At 51.8% G+C, this 18,093-nt stretch overlaps 1 protein-coding gene across 3 annotated transcripts in view; it reads right to left on the bottom strand.

The window, feature by feature from the left end:
* Positions 1-93: 93 nt before the first annotated feature.
* The window catches only part of LOC111153359 (pyruvate kinase M1/2), a 27,942-nt gene continuing 9,942 nt past the window's right edge, over positions 94-18,093 (bottom strand). For 2 of the 3 annotated variants that reach the window (XM_022512347.1, XM_022512345.1), the window contains exons 2-11: positions 16,353-16,534; positions 15,687-15,778; positions 10,835-10,966; positions 10,224-10,410; positions 9,495-9,765; positions 7,896-8,046; positions 7,567-7,719; positions 4,385-4,551; positions 2,412-2,593; positions 94-1,767 (exon numbers count right to left, since the gene is read on the bottom strand). In XM_022512347.1, the coding sequence (XP_022368055.1) occupies positions 1,661-1,767; positions 2,412-2,593; positions 4,385-4,551; positions 7,567-7,719; positions 7,896-8,046; positions 9,495-9,765; positions 10,224-10,410; positions 10,835-10,966; positions 15,687-15,778; positions 16,353-16,506 (1,596 nt within the window). In that variant the 5' untranslated portion in view covers positions 16,507-16,534 and the 3' untranslated portion in view covers positions 94-1,660. The remainder of the gene's footprint in view (positions 1,768-2,411; positions 2,594-4,384; positions 4,552-7,566; positions 7,720-7,895; positions 8,047-9,494; positions 9,766-10,223; positions 10,411-10,834; positions 10,967-15,686; positions 15,779-16,352; positions 16,535-18,093) is intronic. The other variant, XM_022512346.1, reaches the window with a different exon arrangement.

Here is an 18,093-nt window from a genome sequence, read left to right as displayed (position 1 = left end):
CTCCATGTAATGTAACTTCCAGTTTGAAGCACACAACGTTGAAGTGCCCTTATGGGTTAAAGGTGCACGCCCAACAGAGAACCATGTAGATGGTCAAGATTTTATTTTTTTTATTTGATGGTAACAAGGAAAGCTGCAGTAAATGGTGACTTTTCTATCCAAGCAGAGTAACTAAAGACAGCTATGAAATCTGCAAAGAAAACTAGAGACCAGGACAAAGCCTCCTGACTCTGAGCTCCAGGGTAGGTTTCAGCTTCTCCCCACAGCACCAACAGGACAGGAGTTAGGGAACACCAGGACATTTTAAACAGGATAGTCGGGAAGTTGGACAGCCCAGGAGGCGGAATGCTTTTGCGCATTTTTCCAAGTTGGGTCCTGAGGAGGGACTGATGGCCAAAAAAGCTGAGTGGCCCGATGAGACAATATGCTGGGCCTTGAGAATGAGGCCAAAGCCCTATATTCCTGGAGCCCACCCGACCTTCAAGACCTGTGCCTCCTCCCACCAGGTAGGGCTTGATTCTTGAGGGGTCCGGAGAAGTAAGGTGCAAGCCAGATTCCGTTCCCTTCCTACACCTCTGAACCCCTTGGCCCTGTTTTGTCATGGAAGGGGGGAGGGTACTGGCAGACAGGGGGGCACAAAGGGAGCCCAGAGAGAAATATTCTGAGCAGAAGCTGGTGTTCTCCTACAGTGCCCTTACTAGGAACATCTGGTGACGATCTAACCCACCAGAGCAGAAGGGAGGGGACATGTCACTTGCCCTCTCCTCTTTGGTCCAAATAAGCCAGTAAAATGTCCCAGCTGAGGCTCACAGACCCAGCTACCACCTCCTCAGGGTGCTGAAGGGGTACGTATCTCTAGACAGTCATCTCCTCCTGTTTTCCCAGCACCTCTGTACCCCCCAGAGGACAGGAGGGCGGGTGGCCTGGGTCACCACACAGAAGTGACCACCAGGAGGTGCAAGGTTCTTGCCGTTTTCGCTCTACTCGGAGGGTGGGTTTCACCCCTCACCCCACCCCCATCAGGAAAGAGAGGAACTGGGTGCTTCAGCTGTTGTTTATTGACACACAGGTAGGCTCTATAGCAACGGGCCTGGAGGCGGCTGCAGTAGTGGGGAAAATGGAGGGTGGAGTGTGCCCGCAGCAACAGCTCAGGGTAGGAACAGACGTGCACAACGCACAACAAGGCGGAAGTGGGGGGAGACGGAGGGGAGTGGAGAAGCAAGTAAGGGCCCGAGCCAGTCTCCTTAAACTGGAACCACTGCCCTATGCTGCTACTCTTGCTGGTGGTCTCTTGACCCCAGGCCAGGATTGGGAGTTCTCTGAGCATCTGTTTTCTACAGGAACAGAATGGAGTATGCAAAGGAGGAGAAGCAGGAGCTGTTGCCCTCCATGTTAAGCTCCAGGGCTTCCAGTCCTGCACCCTTCCTTCATCCCTTGCTTGGGTGAGATAATACGATGTGCAACCCAGCTCTGGGTCACCTCACCCGAACAGGGTCCTAAAAAACAGTCATGTTTTACAGGGGCATTCAGCTTCCCTGGCATCCCAGCCCACCAGCGCCACGTGACAGACCCCAAGTGAGCACTACAAGCATTGCTGGCCTAATGGATGGGGTGGGGGAAGGGGATGGGACAGGGGCTGGAGGAGGGGCTCTGGGGCCCATCATGGCACAGGCACGACTCGCATGGTGTTGGTGAAGCCGGAGCCGGGGCGCCACCCAGTCAGCACAATGACCACATCGCCCTTCTTGAAGAAGCCTCGAGCCTTGCCTGAAGGAAGAGAAGAAAGGTTGGTGAGTGAAAGCCAAGCCAGGCAGGTATGCACCTAGCTGACTGTTCAACGCAAGCAGGACTGCAGACCATTACTTCTTCCCACCACAAGGTGGCGCGAGCCTCCCAGCCCAGGCAAAACAGATGAGGGAGGGCAAGATACTTCCTTATCAATGGAATGGCGGAGTTGCCAGGGACCTTTGGACATCATTCATTTTACACTCTAGAGGGTGGAGTGCTTCCTCTCACATCCACTGACGCCTCCTTTTATCAGGAACAAAGGCCATGAGTACATAATCTGTGTGTATGACACCCCACAGTGTAGAAGTTGTGGCTCTTTTTTTTTTTTTTAAACCCTCAGTAATGAGCAAATGCCCAAGAACAGACACCCCTGACTACCCAGGATCCTTTTTGTTTGGGGCCCCCCAGACTGGAAGAGAGAGAGGAGAGGAAGTTGGCAGCTCAGCCCAGAACTTCAGGGAATGGGAAGGAGGATTCAGAGAAGACTCCCAGGGAAGAGAGTGGGGATTCTTGTGCAGCCTAAGGTCTGCCTATTCCCCTTTTTGGAGGACTCTAAGGATATCAGTGCTCAAGCACCCTCCCCACACCCCTCCAGGCTCTAGCCCTTGCTCCCAGCCACGCACCAACATTCATGGCCAAGTTCACCCGAAGGTCCACGTCCTCAGCCCAGGCCTCCTGCACTGGGTCCTTACACACCACAGGGAAGATGCCACGGTACAGGTGGGCCTGGCGAGCAGTCTGGTGATTCCGGGTCACAGCAATGATGGGGGCACGGGGGCGGTATCTAGCCACCTGGTGAGCAGACCTGAAATGGGATGATGGACATGCAGAAGAGACCAATAAATGGTGTTCCAGAGCCACCCGGGATGCCCCACAGGGCCTTCAGCACCAGCTCACCCTCTAATCCAACTCACTCTGCCAGCATGAGACCCTGGCCATTTTAGCATATGCTTCCACGGCCAGGGCAGCCCGTCATCCTCTACCTTCCAAGGAATAGAATACGACCCTTCTTCCTATACTATGCTACCCACCTGCCTTCCTCCCCTTCGTACAGCCCAGGGCCCCAGGATCATACCAACCCAGCATGGACAGTCTCACCCATTCACCCGACATGGCCTACAGTTGGCAGAACCCCCTCCTCTGAACTTTTCTACGCTGGCAGATACAGCCCTGCCCAGCCTCACCAGCACCCACTCCTCTTGCTGCCAACAACAGCTACAAGCCAAGCAGCATGTGAATAGCACCTGACTCCGGATATCTGCGAGAACAGGGTGGAGTCCCCCTGGGAACGTAGCCTAAGCCTCCTCTCCTGCTGTGCCCTCTCCCCCGCCCACACGGCCGCCCTGGCCCTGAGGCAGTCCCAGCAACTGGGCTCGAGAGCCAAACCTGAGGATTTCTGAGCAAGGCTTCGAAATCTGGGTGTTACCCAGGAGGCAAGACCGGGAGATGAGAAGGTTAGTGTGGGAGGCTCTCTGCCTGTGATGGCTCCTCTGGAGGGTAGGGGGCCCCTTGGAGCCCCAGTGCCAGATGCTTCCTTGCACACAGACACTACCCTCGTGGTTGTAGATGTGTCTTGGGAGTTGGGGAAACTTGCTTGCAGGATGCCCTGGGCCTCAGAAGGCAAGCTCTAAGGACACTCAACAGGTGTCAGGGAAACTTAAGCCATGGCAGAGCAGAGACTGCCCCTCTAAAGGCCTGGCCCCATACAAGGCTTTCAGAGGGAAGCAACTGCTGAAGTCGGGACTTGTGAGAGTGAAATCCCAGAAGACTGGAGCTAAAAATAGTCGACCAGCAAAGGCTGGACCTTTCCACAAAGGTCAGCCCTGATGGCGGGAGCTGTCTATCCCGAGCCCTCTGCTGAGGAATGTGCATAGACCTCATGCCCTAGTTCTACAGGCTGCCCCACCTGCCGCTCCTTGGTGCACAGCAACCCTGGAGCATGGGGGCAGCCGGCCTGACCCCCTCCACCCTTCCCTTCCAGGAGTCCCTCGTGGCCCTGGGCGCAGGGATGAGGAGCACACTCCCAGACGGGGGCAGTGACAGAGGCTAACTCCATGACCGGACGAGGAAGCGATCCCAGGTCCAAGGCCAAGCACAGGCCTCGGCTTGGCACGGCACCAGAGTGCCAGCGAGACAATGTGGTGACCTTTCCTGGTCCTGAACCCACTTGCCTTTGGGGCCCAAAGACAGACAGGGACAGATGCACCAACCAAACAGCACGTTGGGAAACAGCACGAATTTTCTGAACAGAACTTTTAAAGAACACATGGTAGCTGAAAGGAACAAAACTGGCCACCTTCAACTTTTTTAAAAGATTGGCTTATAAGTGATCAAACAAGCATTGTAGTGGGTTTATCTGTATGTAGTTCTGTAACTAAGTCTCTGGCTTATCTCGAGGCTGTAAACTCGCTTTGGATGCAAATGCTCCAACACCACTTGGGAGTGCTGCCTGGAGTCCTTCGGGCCCAGGTGGCAGGCCAAGGGGTCTTACCTGGGCTCAGGGCCCTCTGAGCCCCGTTCAATGCACTGCTTTCAGGACGCCCACGGAAGGTGCCCCAGAGCAGGGCATCCCCTGGGAGCCGCTGCCACCTCCTACCTGCCGGACTTGGTGAGGACGATTATGGCCCCACTGCAGCACTTGAAGGAGGCCTCCACGGCGCCCACGGCGGCAGCTTCTGTGGGGTCGCTGGTAATGGGCGCCAGGCGGCGGAGTTCCTCAAATAATTGCAAGTGGTAGATGGCGGCCTCTGCCTCACGGGCAATCTAGGGGAGCAATATCCGTCCAGAGGGACAAGAGGGGGACAGAGCTTTGTCAGAGCTGCGTCACACGGAAGAGGGAGGGAAGAGTCGCACAGACAGCTGGTGAGGAACGTGGCCCTGCATGTGAGGCCAAGAGGCCAACCAGTGGAGGGGCTGAGCTGAGCAAGATCAAGGCTCACAGGAACGAGTCCCTCACCAGCGGCCTGTGCCATCCACTGCGCCTACCGAGCTGAGGGCCCTTTTGGTCCTGCCCTGCCCTGACCTCCCTGGCTGGCTTCCTGCAGAGAAGAGGACCGGAGCCCAGGCCCCAGAGGCAGGGCCCTAGCTGTCTTCTAGATCAGCTGGAACAAGAGGCTGGTATCCTGCGGAGTTACCTGCCCTTAGGGCCCTACCTGCCAGACTCCGTCAGAACTATCAAAGCTGCTGCTAAACACTTATAAGAAGCCTCCACGCTGCCCATGGCCATGGCTTCCATGAGGTCTGTGGAGTGGCTCGAGCCTCGCACAAGTTCTTCAAACAGCTTGCGGTGGAACATGGCTGCCTCAGCCTCACGAGCTATCTGTAAGGTTTAGAGGGGGGAGGAGAGGCAAGAAGAGGGAAGGAGGAGGGAGAAAACGAGAGACAACACACGGAAAGACAGAATGGGGAATTAATCAGAGGAAGGTGAACTTGGGTTAATTGGCTAAATCTGTCCTTCATGCAGATGCAAAGAGGCAGCATGATGGAAGCCCCAGGCTCAGGGATGGGTGGAGAATTACCAGCATCGACTGATTGCTGCTGCCCTCCCACAGAGGGAAAACTGGTTCTTCCCTTTGGGAAGGGGTTTTTGGTTGGGGGCAGGGGCACAGGGAGACAACATGGCGGCAAGCTCCAGCACTCGGCACAGAAACATGCCCAGGCTGGGCCCCACACCACTCCCTGGCAGGACCTGACCATGCTGCCTCATGACACAGCTCACAGGAAGGAACAGGCCCTCCCTCCTCACATGGCTGTTTGGTTACCGCAGAGCTGGGCGCCTGGCTTCCAGGCACGGGGCTGCTGCGAGCCCTTCCAGTGGCCGGCCGTGGGAAGGCGCTGAGTAGCGCCAGAAAGCTGGGGTCAGATGGAGCCAAAGCCACGCAGCTTCACCGTGGTCCAAGCACAAAGGTGGGGAAAATGGCAGACTGGTGAGGGGCACGTGGAACAGCCATGTGAAGGGACAGATGCCTGTGGAAGCACACAGGTGAGCGCAATAGGACACTGGATTAAAATTTAAGGATTATCACAGTCATAAGAAAGCCATTCAGTTATTCACAGACCACCTGCTCAGAGAGCATCAAGAATCGGAAAGACAATGTAAGCTTCAGAGGACTGTAACGCAATCACCAGCATCTTAGAGAATGAGGGGTGTGGGGAGAATCAGAACATCTCATTAACTTGACAGTAGAAGCAAGTACATGACAGGATTTACTAGGTTAAAGGTTTTTTTTCTCTAAGAAAGGATGGCATGCAGTTCAAAGGACAAGAGACGTGAACAGGAAACAGAACCATACCTGAGATTACTAGCCCCTAGTTATGGGTGGTTAATGGCCTCAGATACAAGAGAAAGCAGTGGATGGTTAAGAGAAGCTCTCGGCCAGTGTTAACTGGGGGTGTGGAAAGGAGAGGCCTGCACTGCCTAGCCCAGAGCCCATCACTTATCTTCTGAGCAGGGCCATCCAAGCCCTTGGTTCTCTCTAAGGTGTCAAAGACTGGGATATGGAAAAACAACAGGAGCTCAAGAGGCCAGAGCATGATTCTTATTCTCTGAGCCCAGTACAGGTCCCTGCTGGAGACCCGACCTCATCTCCAGCTGGACAAAGCCCTCTGTTACTGGAGAATACTGGCTCTGAAGCCAGCAGATCTGGGTTCAAACTGAGGCTGTATCATCACATAATCCTCCTCTAGAAGTTGGGGTGACATCTATCACACAGGGAATACAAAGATTACATCAATCTACAACCTAGTAACCTAACACACAGAGTGAAGGAGGAAAGGAAAAGGTCTTTTTTGGGGGAAGGGGGGTATTTATATCTGGGGGACTGCAGGAGAGGGGCATCACACAAAGGGCATGGGGATCCTTTGCTGATGGGAAAGGACTATGAAGGTCAAAGAAAAACCACTTCAGGATCCGAGGCGAGTTTGCTGAGCTCACATTATAAGCACTGACACTGGACCATTTTAAGAAAGTGAATTTGTAGCACTGTCTCCCAGGCCTCAGGAGCCCTGGTAACTGAACCCTAGGTTAACACTTCACTACATCTACAGCAGGACCAGACAGGGCTGGGGAGCTGAGAAGGAGCCAGGCAGTGGGACATGGCCAAGCTGAAGCGCCTTGAGAGCTAGCTGCCTGGTGGGGGAAGAAGGGTCGCCTCCAGGACCCTTCTGGATGCTCTCACACCAGGACCAGCAGGCTCGGTCTCTTTCCACCTGTATCGACTTGTGGACTTGCTGTCAGTCGCCAAACCCCACCTTTCAGCCTGAGGTGAGTGCAGCAGCTCAGCAAAGCGGGCCCGCTGCGGGCGCCATGCAGCAAGGCCAGCTCGGTCACCTGCACACCAGCTCAGTGCACCCAACAGCCTCCGCTACAGGCCAGGGGCCCCCAGTGGAGGCACCTAATACGGGACAGGTGAGGACCCAAGTGGAAGCTGGACAGGTGGGCTGGGAGGAGCCCAGGGCTTTTCCCAGAACAGGACAGAGGCACCTGGGTCCTCTGGGCTGTCCAGAGAAAGGGGCAGATTCACAGTCTCGACACTGGAAGTGAACTGTCTGAGGACAGATGGAGGAGAAGGACGCCTCCAAAACAGGAGGGAACAGGAGAGGGCGTGTGGGCAGGGAAGGCAGAAGGAAAAAAAAAACCAAGACACCCCTCTCCCCCAGGACACACGTCCTCACTCCTGTTGTGACTCAGAGGATCACAAAAGGTTGGCACAGAAGCCTAAAGCCGCTCTGTACAGGAGCTCTCGACCGCCCTGGCCCAGCTTGGCCTGGAGAACTCACCAGGTGCTGCATGCGCACCGCCTCGAGCGGGTAGTCCCCTTTGGCTGTCTCTCCGGACAGCATGATGCAGTCAGCTCCATCCAAGACCGCATTGGCCACATCACTGCCCTCAGCCCGGGTGGGACGGGGCTTCTTGATCATGCTCTCCAGCATCTGGGAGGACACAGAGCACAGTGAGACGTGGCCGGTGCGGCCTTCAGAGAGGAAGGACTACACATTGACTCCCTGGTGTGTGTGTGAGAGGTGGGGGGGGCGGGATCCTGAGAAGAGATGAGGCAGCACCACCCCACGCCCCCCGCAAGCGTGTGAGCATGAAGAGAGGTACATGCCTGCGTCGCACAGATGACGGGCTTTCCGGCGCGGTTGCACCGCCCGATCATCATCTTCTGAGCAAGGAAGACCTTCTCTGCAGGAATCTCAATGCCTAGATCACCACGAGCCACCATGATGCCATCGCTGGCTTCCAGGATCTCATCAAACCTGCCAGAGGGGGTAGGAAGGGAGAGAGACTCTATGGAACAAGGCCACAAGTACAGTGAGGCTCAGGAGGTTCTCCTACGTTCTTGGACTCAGCAGCCCTTCACTGGGAAAGCTGTCCATGACCTCACCCTGGGTGTACAGAGGTGACAGAGTGTCCGAGCTACCTTTGTCTCCCAAGGCAGGCTAACCGTTCCGCCGGGGAGAGGACAAGGTTTCTTCCAAAGCCCCACGGGTTTGTTTCCTTTCCACCTGCATCTCCTGAGGCCCCTCTAAGGGCATCTCTCTACCACCGGCACTCCAGCCAGCACTTCCCAGGCAGAAAGAAGAACACGAGGCCAGCTGACTACTCCTGACACAAAGGTCCGTGACCTTCCAGCCAAAGATACTTGAGGGCTGCTCCCTGAGGCAGCCCCCTCCCACCTGCTGAAGGCAAGAAGATGTGTGGCTTTGCCTGGCCTGCGGCCAAGGTCAGCTAGCATAACCCACAGTTTATCAGGACGGCAAAGAGGACTCCGTGTTGCCTGGTACAAAGGACATCTACACAGAGCTAAGCACGGCAAGGTCAAACAGTGGGTAGGGCCAGTCCTCTCGCCCTCCCCAAGTACACACCTAATCCACACAAGCAGATCTAGGGTTTTAGCTGTGCTGACTTATATTCCTAGTAGGGAGCCCAATAGGAACAGATGTCACCAAGCTGGCGTACTCACTGGCTCTATCTGGGGATACTGGGGAGGTGGTGACGTGGAGCCGGGCCCAGGCACACCGGAGGAGGCATGCGCTTTCCTCCAGAAAGCAGATGATGTGCCAGAGCCAGCCCACGCATCAGGCCAGCTGCTTCCTACGTGAAGACAAGGACACCAGGAGCTTCCACAGATCTCCCAGGTGAGGGGCCAAAAAAGAGGCCCTTCTTAAGAGCCTGCCATCTTCCCGCCATTGGGAAAAATGGTGGCAGAGGTGGAGGATGAGGGGAAAGGTCCCTTTATTCCAGCAAAGCAGCGCTTCTGATCAGAAGGACAGCATGATGGCCTCTAACCCTGTGAGCACGGACCCTGTCCCCCTCCAACACTGGTCCCGGAGTCTATGGGAAGATATACACCTTTTTTTCCCCTTAATACCAATGGCTTGGGGCCCCTGGCTGGCTAAGTCAGAAGAACGTGCAACTCTTGATCTCAGGGTTGCGGATTCGAGCCCCACATCGGGTGTAGAGATTATTTAAACAAACTTTAAAACAAAAATAAAACCAAGTAAATAAATAAATACGAATACCAATAACCATCCGCTCCCCTTCTTCAGGTGTTTGGACTGAGTAGGTCTGGCCTCAGCTAGAGAGTCTGTATTCGGATGGGCAGGTCGCCAGGTCTAGGACCTGGGTATTCATGGGATATGGTCTGCTTTTTACAAAGCGAGGCTGGGGCTGAGGGAGGCAGGGGACAGAGAGGGGCACTCACCTCCGAACTCCCTCGTGATTCTCAATTTTGCTGATTATCTTGATGTTCTTCCCTTTCTCTCCCAGGACCTTCCTGACTTCGTGGACGTCAGATGCCTTGCGGATGAAAGATGCAAACACCATATCTACATCCTGCTCTACCCCAAATTTCAGATCCTGGACGTCCTTTTCCGACACAGCAGGCAGGTCCACAGCGGCCCCAGGGAGGTTCACACCCTTCTTGCTTCCCAAGGAGCCACCGTTCTCCACCTCTGTCAGCAGGAAGTCAGCACCTGCGTGAAATTGGGGATTTGTGGGGGGGGGTATGTTCAGAATTCAGATCCCAACTCACTACCTGTATAATCTTGGCCAAGTCGACTAACCCGTCTGTGCCTGTTTCCCCATCTGTCTGTCAAATTGGGATAATAACTGCTCAGGAGGGTTGTTTTAAAATTTAAATGAGTTACCATGTAAAATGCTTAGCATAGTACCTGACTCTTAAATATTAGCTGTCATTCCCAGGGAGGAAAGCATAAAAGCAGAAACAGTGAGGATGGGTAAAAATTTCAGATGCTCCCTGAGCGGGCAGTGAAGTTGGACTGAAGTGTGTTTTAAAGCACAAGGAATTATAAAAGGAATTCCTGAGAACAAACAGAGTGCACCTTGCTGTCAGCCAAACTTCCCACCGTCCTTGGGTCAGGGGACGTTTAAAGATGGTTCCAGAGCATGAGGTGCCGCCTCCTGTACCTACCTTTCTGCTTCACCTGCAGAGAGATAAGCCCGTCGTCCACGTAGATCTTGCTGCCCACTTCCACCACCTTGCAGATGTTCTTGTAGTCCAGCCACAGAATGTTCTCGTCGCACTTTTCCATGTAGGCATTGTCCAGGGTGATCTTGAGCGTGGCCCCTTTCTTCAGCTCCACCTCCGCAGTGCCGCTCTACAGACCAGAGTGTAAGCTGCGAGCCCACAGAAAAGCTCTTCCTCCCAGGGAACCATGCTCGTATCTCCGCCAGAAGTGACAAGAAAGCTTCTGGCTCTGGGAATCACTGATGGTGTTCTCAATTTTACCTCAAAGAAGTCACCCAAGGAAAACCTACAATGTTTTAGTCCCACTATGTAAACGATGGGGGGGTGGGGGTGAAGGACAGAGACTTGGAAACAGGTTTTTAGAGTAAAAAGAGCGTCTCTCTATGTGTTAAGCCAAATACGCCAAATCAGCCTTTCTGACAGTGATGAACAGGACTCTCCCGTCTAGGATCTGAACTCCGAGGAGCGCCTGAGCTGGGCAGACTGCAGAGGCTGGCTCTCTGGAGCCTGCACCCTCCTGCGCCCTCCCTCTCGCTGCTCCCCATGATACTCACGCCCTTGATGAGCCCCGTTCGGATCTCCGGTCCCTTGGTGTCCAGGGCGACGGCAACCGGCCGGTAGAGAATGGGGTCGGAAGCAAAGCTTTCCGTGGCTGCACGCACGTTCTTGATGGTCTCTGCGTGGTACTAGGGGGAAAGAAGGAATCTGGAACGGGTGCTCCCACACGAGGACCCAGCGCTAGAGCTGAGGCGGATCACTCAGGAAAGGCCTGTGATGTTCTAGACCACCTTCCGCATCTCGTGTCAGGCTCAGCCATTCCCCCTCTACCTGCTCGTGTCGGTCTCCTAGGCTTCCACCCCCTTCTTCCACAACACTCACTCACTCAAGGGCCAATCTTAGAAACTTTAGAATGCTGCCACCAAAAGCCATTATAGGGATGGCGTCAACACGGCTCAACATGAAAGAAGCTTGTCCTCCTTATGTTCCCTGGGACCCATTATATTCCCTCGGCAAATACAGTGGACTACTGGAGTAGAGACCTTGCCCCGGGTGTGGGTCACACTGGTCTGGCAATCAGGGTCAGACTCTGATAGATTTGGCAATTCTGAGCTTTTCCTCTATTGATCCCGACGACAATTCAAACTCCAGAGTTATTTACTTAAGCTCACGATGGCCCAAGCTAAACAAGCCACTGCTAAGGTCCCGCAGACCTGGTTTTCACAATCACATTCTGGAGTGGCCCAGGGAGACTAAGGATGGCCTCTCTTCAAACCAACAACTCTGACCTCCATCTTTTTCCTAAGTCGTTGCTCTTTTCTCAGTTGCCACTACGATCTGAATAAAAATGGGACTCAAAGCCAAGACGTTAAGAGTTCTTCGGGGAACCAACAGGACGCTGCTGATCAGAGGCACGGAGGTCAGCACCTGTGAGCCTTGTCCTTCAGCTGGTCCAGGAGACCAGCACCTGCGAGGCAGCTGGAGGGGAGCTGGAACCAGAGTCCGAGCTCCAAGGACGGTGCTGCGTGAGGCTTGGGTCTGAGAATCTTTCTTCTAATTACAGTCTTTAATGAAGATTGCTGGCTTGTTTTCTGGGGGCAGAGGTCTGTACTCTGAGTTACGAATATTTCTTTCTGTTGCTGGCTCACAGAAAGGACAGCATAGAATAAAACATGGAGATAATTTTTTTCTTGAAGGAATGGGTGTTTCATGTTGTCAAATGCCCTTTCCTCAGAGCTGATGGAAGTCCTTAGAACAGATGTGAGCCTTTAGTGTCACCATCATCTCCTACTGACCACTCAGTTTCATCCCAGTATGGATTTCGTGTTCTTGAATAAAATTTATGTGGGCATAGGGCAGGAAAATTCTTTCAGTAGATGGCTGGACGTGGGCTGCTGAATTTTACCTTTGCTGTCTCCTTCTAAGTGAGACAGAGCCTGCATGCTAACCGGCCTGGTTAGGCTACTGTCCTTGTCTCATCCTACTCTCAGGGTGTGTTGGCTTCAAAGAACATACTTGAAAGATTTCTATACACGTGGCTCTGAAACAGCATGACAGAGATGTAACCGCTCCTTCAAGGGGAGACAGAACTAAGCCATCCAAGTCCTCAAGGCCAGTAGTCTGAACAGAGCTAGAGCCTACAGTCACCTTTTCAATTTCTTCAAGCTGTTAATCTATTTATACTTTCCACTTCTTAGACATTACCTTTTCTTGGAAGATAGTCAATTTCATCTCAACCTCTAGAAATTAAAGTGTAAGTCTTTTTATGACTTTCAAACACTCTTCAAATGTATGGGAAATACTCCCTTTTCCGTCTCTTTATTTTGTGCCTCCTCATTCTTGACCAGGCTTTCCTGGAAGTTTCTGTTTTACAGGGGTTTTTAGTTTGTCAAATTTATTTTCTATTTCATCAAGTTATGCTTTTCCTTCATCCCGTTTAGATTATTTGGTCCCTAGTGTTTGAGTTAAGTATTTCACTTACTTTCATTAAGACTTTTGCTTTCTGCTAAGTACATTTAAGTCTGTAAGTTTTCTTTTTTCCTTTTTCTCTTTTTGGGGCGTGGGGTGGGACAGAGGGGAAGGGAGAGAGAGAATCCTAAGCAGACTGCACACTCAGCAGGACCCTGAGATCATGACCAGAGCCAGAATCAAGAGCCAGATGCTTAACCAAATGAGCCGCCCAGATGCCCATGCCCCTCTAAGTCTTCTTGATTACTGTTAAACTTAAAATTTCCATTAAAAAAAAAAATTAGGGGCACCTGGGTGGCTCAGTGGGTTAAGCCTCTGCCTTTGGCTCGGGTCATGATCTCAGGGTCCTGGGATCGAGCCCCGCATCGGGCTCTCTGCTCAGCAGTGAGCCTACTTCCTCCTCTCTGCCTGCCTCTCTGCCTACTTGTGATCTCTCTCTGTCAAATAAATAAATTAAAAAAATTAAAAAAAAAAAATTAGAAGAAAAATATATGCCTGAGAATATGAGTGAGTCTCTGTAATTTTCATTTTATGGAACTTGAGGGGTTTTGGTGGCCTAATAAACTGTATAATCATAAGCATATGTTTTTGTTCTTGGAGGCCATAAAGTCATCTACTGTACACATATCGATGAGAATATTAGGTCTTACACTACTCAAATCCTCTATCCTGGCATCTCTGGGTACATTTCCAGAAGGTGTGCTGGTGCTACAGTCTCCCACTATGGCGTGGTTCCTCTGGATGTGACCAAGTGGTAAGGAAGTCCATCAATCAATACCGTCCTTGTGGAAAGTTCTCAATCTAGGTTGTCTCAAAGTCAGTATCTCTGGGACCACATGTTCAGGAAGAACACATCGTGCGCATCTGAACTGGCAGACGGGGCTAGGGATACCACAGTGGGCAAAGCTGGCAGGAGAGATCAGATGCAGACAGTACACGTCCCTCTGACAGAGTCAGGGAGAGAAAGTAACTTCAATGCTGTTTAGAAGGTATTTAAAAATTGTCAAGAGCTGGGAAAGCCTGGTGCAGCCACTAGTCCAAGGAGCCTATGAAGAGCCCCGACATGCGGTCAAACTGTTTACGTTACATGATGCAGTATGAGAACTATTTCAGATGTGTTTCCAAAGCCCTGATCCCAGAGACAACTGTATCCTGGTCAAAAACTTCACACCTGCAACAAGGACCTGGGTGTGTGTGTGTGTTTTGTTTTTAAATCCCAATTCGATTCTGGGAATAAGAATTGAAGCAGAGATTATCTCCAAATGCCTCCTGTAGTCTAAAAACACCCAAATCAATACACTCTATGTTAATAAAAAATATATAGAATAAATAAAGACTAAAAAGGGAAAATAAACAAACACCCAAATCTCTGGGCCAGCCCCCCCTCCGGCAAGTGCAGCAGACATCCCATGGCCTTGCTGTTTTGGAGCTGTGGCGGTGTTAAATTTACTGGATTGGATGGAAGAGGCCCACAAGCCTAGTTAAAGTTCAACTTCTTAAAATCTATTTCTGCTGCTTCTGCTGCACATAGGAGACCCTGGCACGGTACAGCAGCAGGGATCAATGGTACCACTGGTATCTTTAGCTCCCTCTTTGGGCTAAGCTAACACTTGCAAAAATTCCTGGTGACTCCTGACAAGGACCCCGACTTTGGAAAATTACAGAATGTCAGCACAGACGTGTCTTAAGGTGCCTGAAGCTCTGGCTGAGCACAGCTCCTCTAAACTTGGGTCAGGCCCTCATGACATTTGGAGGCCGGAGGCCTGCCAGGACATAGGCTATTTATGAAACACCAGGTTAGGGAACCCACGAGTCTCACATTTCCGGAAGGAGAAATTCACTTCTTGGACTGTACTTCGTGAGGCTTTATTTTTAGTCTAAACTGAACACCAGTTTCCAAATGCCAAAGGGCAACCCCTAACCACTAGTCTTTACAGGGTAGCGTTTTTTTTATTCCAAACAGGAAGTAGCAGAAGTCAAGAGAGGGGAAAGTCATGCTCATTCATTTCTTCTGTATCAACGCCAGTATGAAATCCCATGGCTTATGATGCAGCCCAAAGAGTTTAAAAGGAACTGTCCCTCAGGGAACCTCCATTCCTCCCTCAATATAAGTTTGGAAACAGGAGTGGGGACAGAGCATGTCCCAGGAGTTGCCACCTGGTCCCTGGACAAGTCCTCCGCCCACAGCGCAAGTCAGGTCCTACACAGCCTCAGCAGACACACTCCTCCCGGGCTGCCGGAGAAGCGTGCGGACTTTATTTCAATGCACCTGGGAACCCCTGGGAAGAGACAGGCCAGCCACACAGCATTGAGCAAACAGGGTATTCTGTGCTGGAGTGTCGGTACGGAGACTCACCACTTAACTCGCAGTGGTAGAAACCCCTCTCCTGGACCTGCTCAGTTATCTTGGGTCTAAACTAGGCCAGAAATCTGTCTGCAGGATGACCTTTTGGTTCACCTCTGCAACAGGAACTGTTACAGAGACCCAGGGGTAGGTGGTGTTAAGCACTGTGGCCATGGTACCTAATAGCTTACACGCCGTTCTCCAGAAGACCCTTCCACTCTTTTCTAAGTTTCTTTATTTTCCCAGCAATCTCTACACCCAACGCGGGCCTGAACCCCCACCCGAGATCAAGAGTTGCATGCTCTGCTGCCTGAGCCAGCCAATGTCGCAACCCTGGCAACTTTTGTCACCACAGGTGTGTGGGAAAACCATGGCCAATAACCAACGAGGTTGTCTCCGTGTAAGGAGACTTGGCCAAGTAGGATAGCAGGAGATGGGGGAAGGACAGCAGGGACAGGCCAGTGAAGATGATCTCTGCACTAGCTCTAAACCCCAGATGCTTTCTTGCCTGATTCTGTGTGGCTAAATGAACAGAGCACTGGCACCCAATTTCCTGCACGCTGCCCCAGGGGCCAAACCGTCTAGCTGAGGCTCACCTCATGGGTTCCATGAGAGAAGTTCAGACGAGCCACATTCATTCCAGACTTAATCATCTCCTTCAGCATCTCAACCGATCGGGAAGCTGGGCCTAGTGAAAAAAAAAATTTTAAAGCCAAAGTGTTAATTATTCAAAGGAGAAATAACACCTTTAAGTTTGAAGAGCCCTTGATAGTCTTTTCCCCTGAATTTTCCTCCTACAAATTGCTCAAGGTTCTTTCAAAAGCAGATAAAGGTTGTTACTGTGTTTTGTTCACTTTCTTGATTTAAGGGGACATTTCTCCTATTCCAATCAAATCCTACATGCTCCTATCTAACAAGGAAAGCCTAAATGAGACTCCGCCAACCCTCTCTACTCTCCCCCCGAAGCCTAGCCAGTTTTCCCACCACAGAATCTTGGTTGCACAGAGCATGTTGAAAAGCTCTTCCCTAGATTTCTGAGATGCTCCTAGAAGATGTGCTAAGGAAGACACCATCAAAATTCTGCCTTTAGCAGCAAACACAGAGCATGCAAATTCCTTACCACAACTTCCTAGGACCCTAGTCCCCACAAGACCCTGTGCAGCGTCTCGCTCAGCACCCAGGTTTACCATGTGTGTCTCTTCTGGAAAGAAAAGATCATGGCCCTATGAAGCCCTTGTTTTGCGGGGGCACAAACCGCTCACCGATGGTACAGATGATGCCAGTGTTCCGGGCCGTGATGGGTGGTGAATCGATGTCCAGACGGCACATGTGTTCCAAGAACGTGTCAGCCATGGCTGCGTGCAGCTGCTGGGTCTGGATGAAGGCCGTGCCGACATCACTGTGAGGCTTCGACATGGCTGCTGAGGTCCTGGATCCAGGGGAGCTGAAGAGGGAGAGTGACCAGTCTGAGAAGCCAGGTGGTTAATACAACCCTTGGCACAGGAGGCGGTTTCCCGCGTACACATTAACTCAGTAAGCACACTTGTGCACAAGTCACACGGAGCCCCGCCATGCTCCGGCCGTGTGGGCGCTCCTCAAGTTGGGCTGAGGGTTCACGTGACCACATCGGACTTTAAAGAACAATTTAAAACCTCGTACCCAATGCAGTACTTCCCAAGTATCCACCGTAAACAGACCTCCCTTACGATGGGCTACTCTCCACCTTGACAGTTTTCCTGTTAATCCTACAAGTAACATTTCACAGCCACTACCTCCAAATCACAGGCACTGCCTCCAAAGAAAGTTGTAACCCATCTTCCAGTGAAATAACCAGTAACATAAAAACAGACTCCTCCTTTAGTACCTTGGCAAATACAGTTTTTTGTATGATAAGCTATCCCAAAGCTATAAATGTCTGCTATAGGGCGGGGCATCCACATTGGTTTTTAACAATTCCCACCCAAACTCGGAAGTTACCTTCCTGGTTGCAAAGACAACCACCATCCAGGCAGTCCTTTGAGCTCTGGAAGCCGAGTTTTTCACTAACCCGAACACTACCTACATTCATTTCTCAACTCAGTCTGGTAGGGGAGCAGGTCCCAGGTCCCTGACAGACAGTAAAAACCAGTCCCTGGACAGGAAGCAAAGATGATCCAAAACGCTGTGTGCAGAATCTTTTGCCCCAGGAGTCTGTACCTAAAAACGACAATTACCTTTGGTCCGCAGGACTTCAGGACCTGCAAAGCAATTTGCATAAACCAGAGATAACCCCAATGGCACGGGTCTGGTTCTGAAAACATTAGTGCTACTTTCACAGGATGGTTATAGCATGAGGAAATTAAGACGGCTTGCCAAATCCTCTTCCCAACTGATTTTCTATTTTCTGATACATCATCCCAATTCCCCTTCTGCCCAGTACACTGCAAAGACTATTTGGTTCAGGTAATTAACCAGGCCAGGTCACAATCCTGACAGCTGGTCCTGACCTTTGCCTTCTTCGTTACTGACTAACAACTAAACTCACTCAGCCAGTTAGTAAACTGATTACAAAGACCTAAAGCAGCTTCCAGGCAATGTCTGAAGAACCATCAGGTAAGGATGTGAGTGTGAAACCTGACACTCCTTATCACAAGGCCGTCCCTTCCTCCAGCTCTCCTCCACCAAGGGCTACTCCTTAAGACCCTTGAGCCTGAAGGCTTCAGCCCAGGCTCCAGAACAAGCCCTCCTCAGCCCTGTCCCAGCTCCTCCTAAATCTCAGGGCTCTAAATCAAGGCACCCCACATATATCACTTTTACTCTTTCTCCTCTTCTCCTTGACTTTGTGGCCTCTTTTTTTTTTTTATTTTTTTAAAGATTTTATTTATTTATTTGACAGAGATTGCAAGTAGGCAGAGAGGCAGGCAGAGAGAGAGGAGGAAGCAGGCTCCCTGCTGAGCAGAGAGCCCGATGTGGGGCTCGATCCCAGGACTCTGAGATCATGACCCGAGCCGAAGGCAGCGGCTC

Source organism: Enhydra lutris, unplaced genomic scaffold, assembly GCF_002288905.1.
Source record: "Enhydra lutris kenyoni isolate GAN:26980312 unplaced genomic scaffold, ASM228890v2 scaffoldscaffold31, whole genome shotgun sequence".
In the NCBI taxonomy this organism is placed as follows: Eukaryota; Metazoa; Chordata; class Mammalia; order Carnivora; family Mustelidae; genus Enhydra; species Enhydra lutris.
This window is presented reverse-complemented; position numbering and strand designations above follow the sequence as displayed.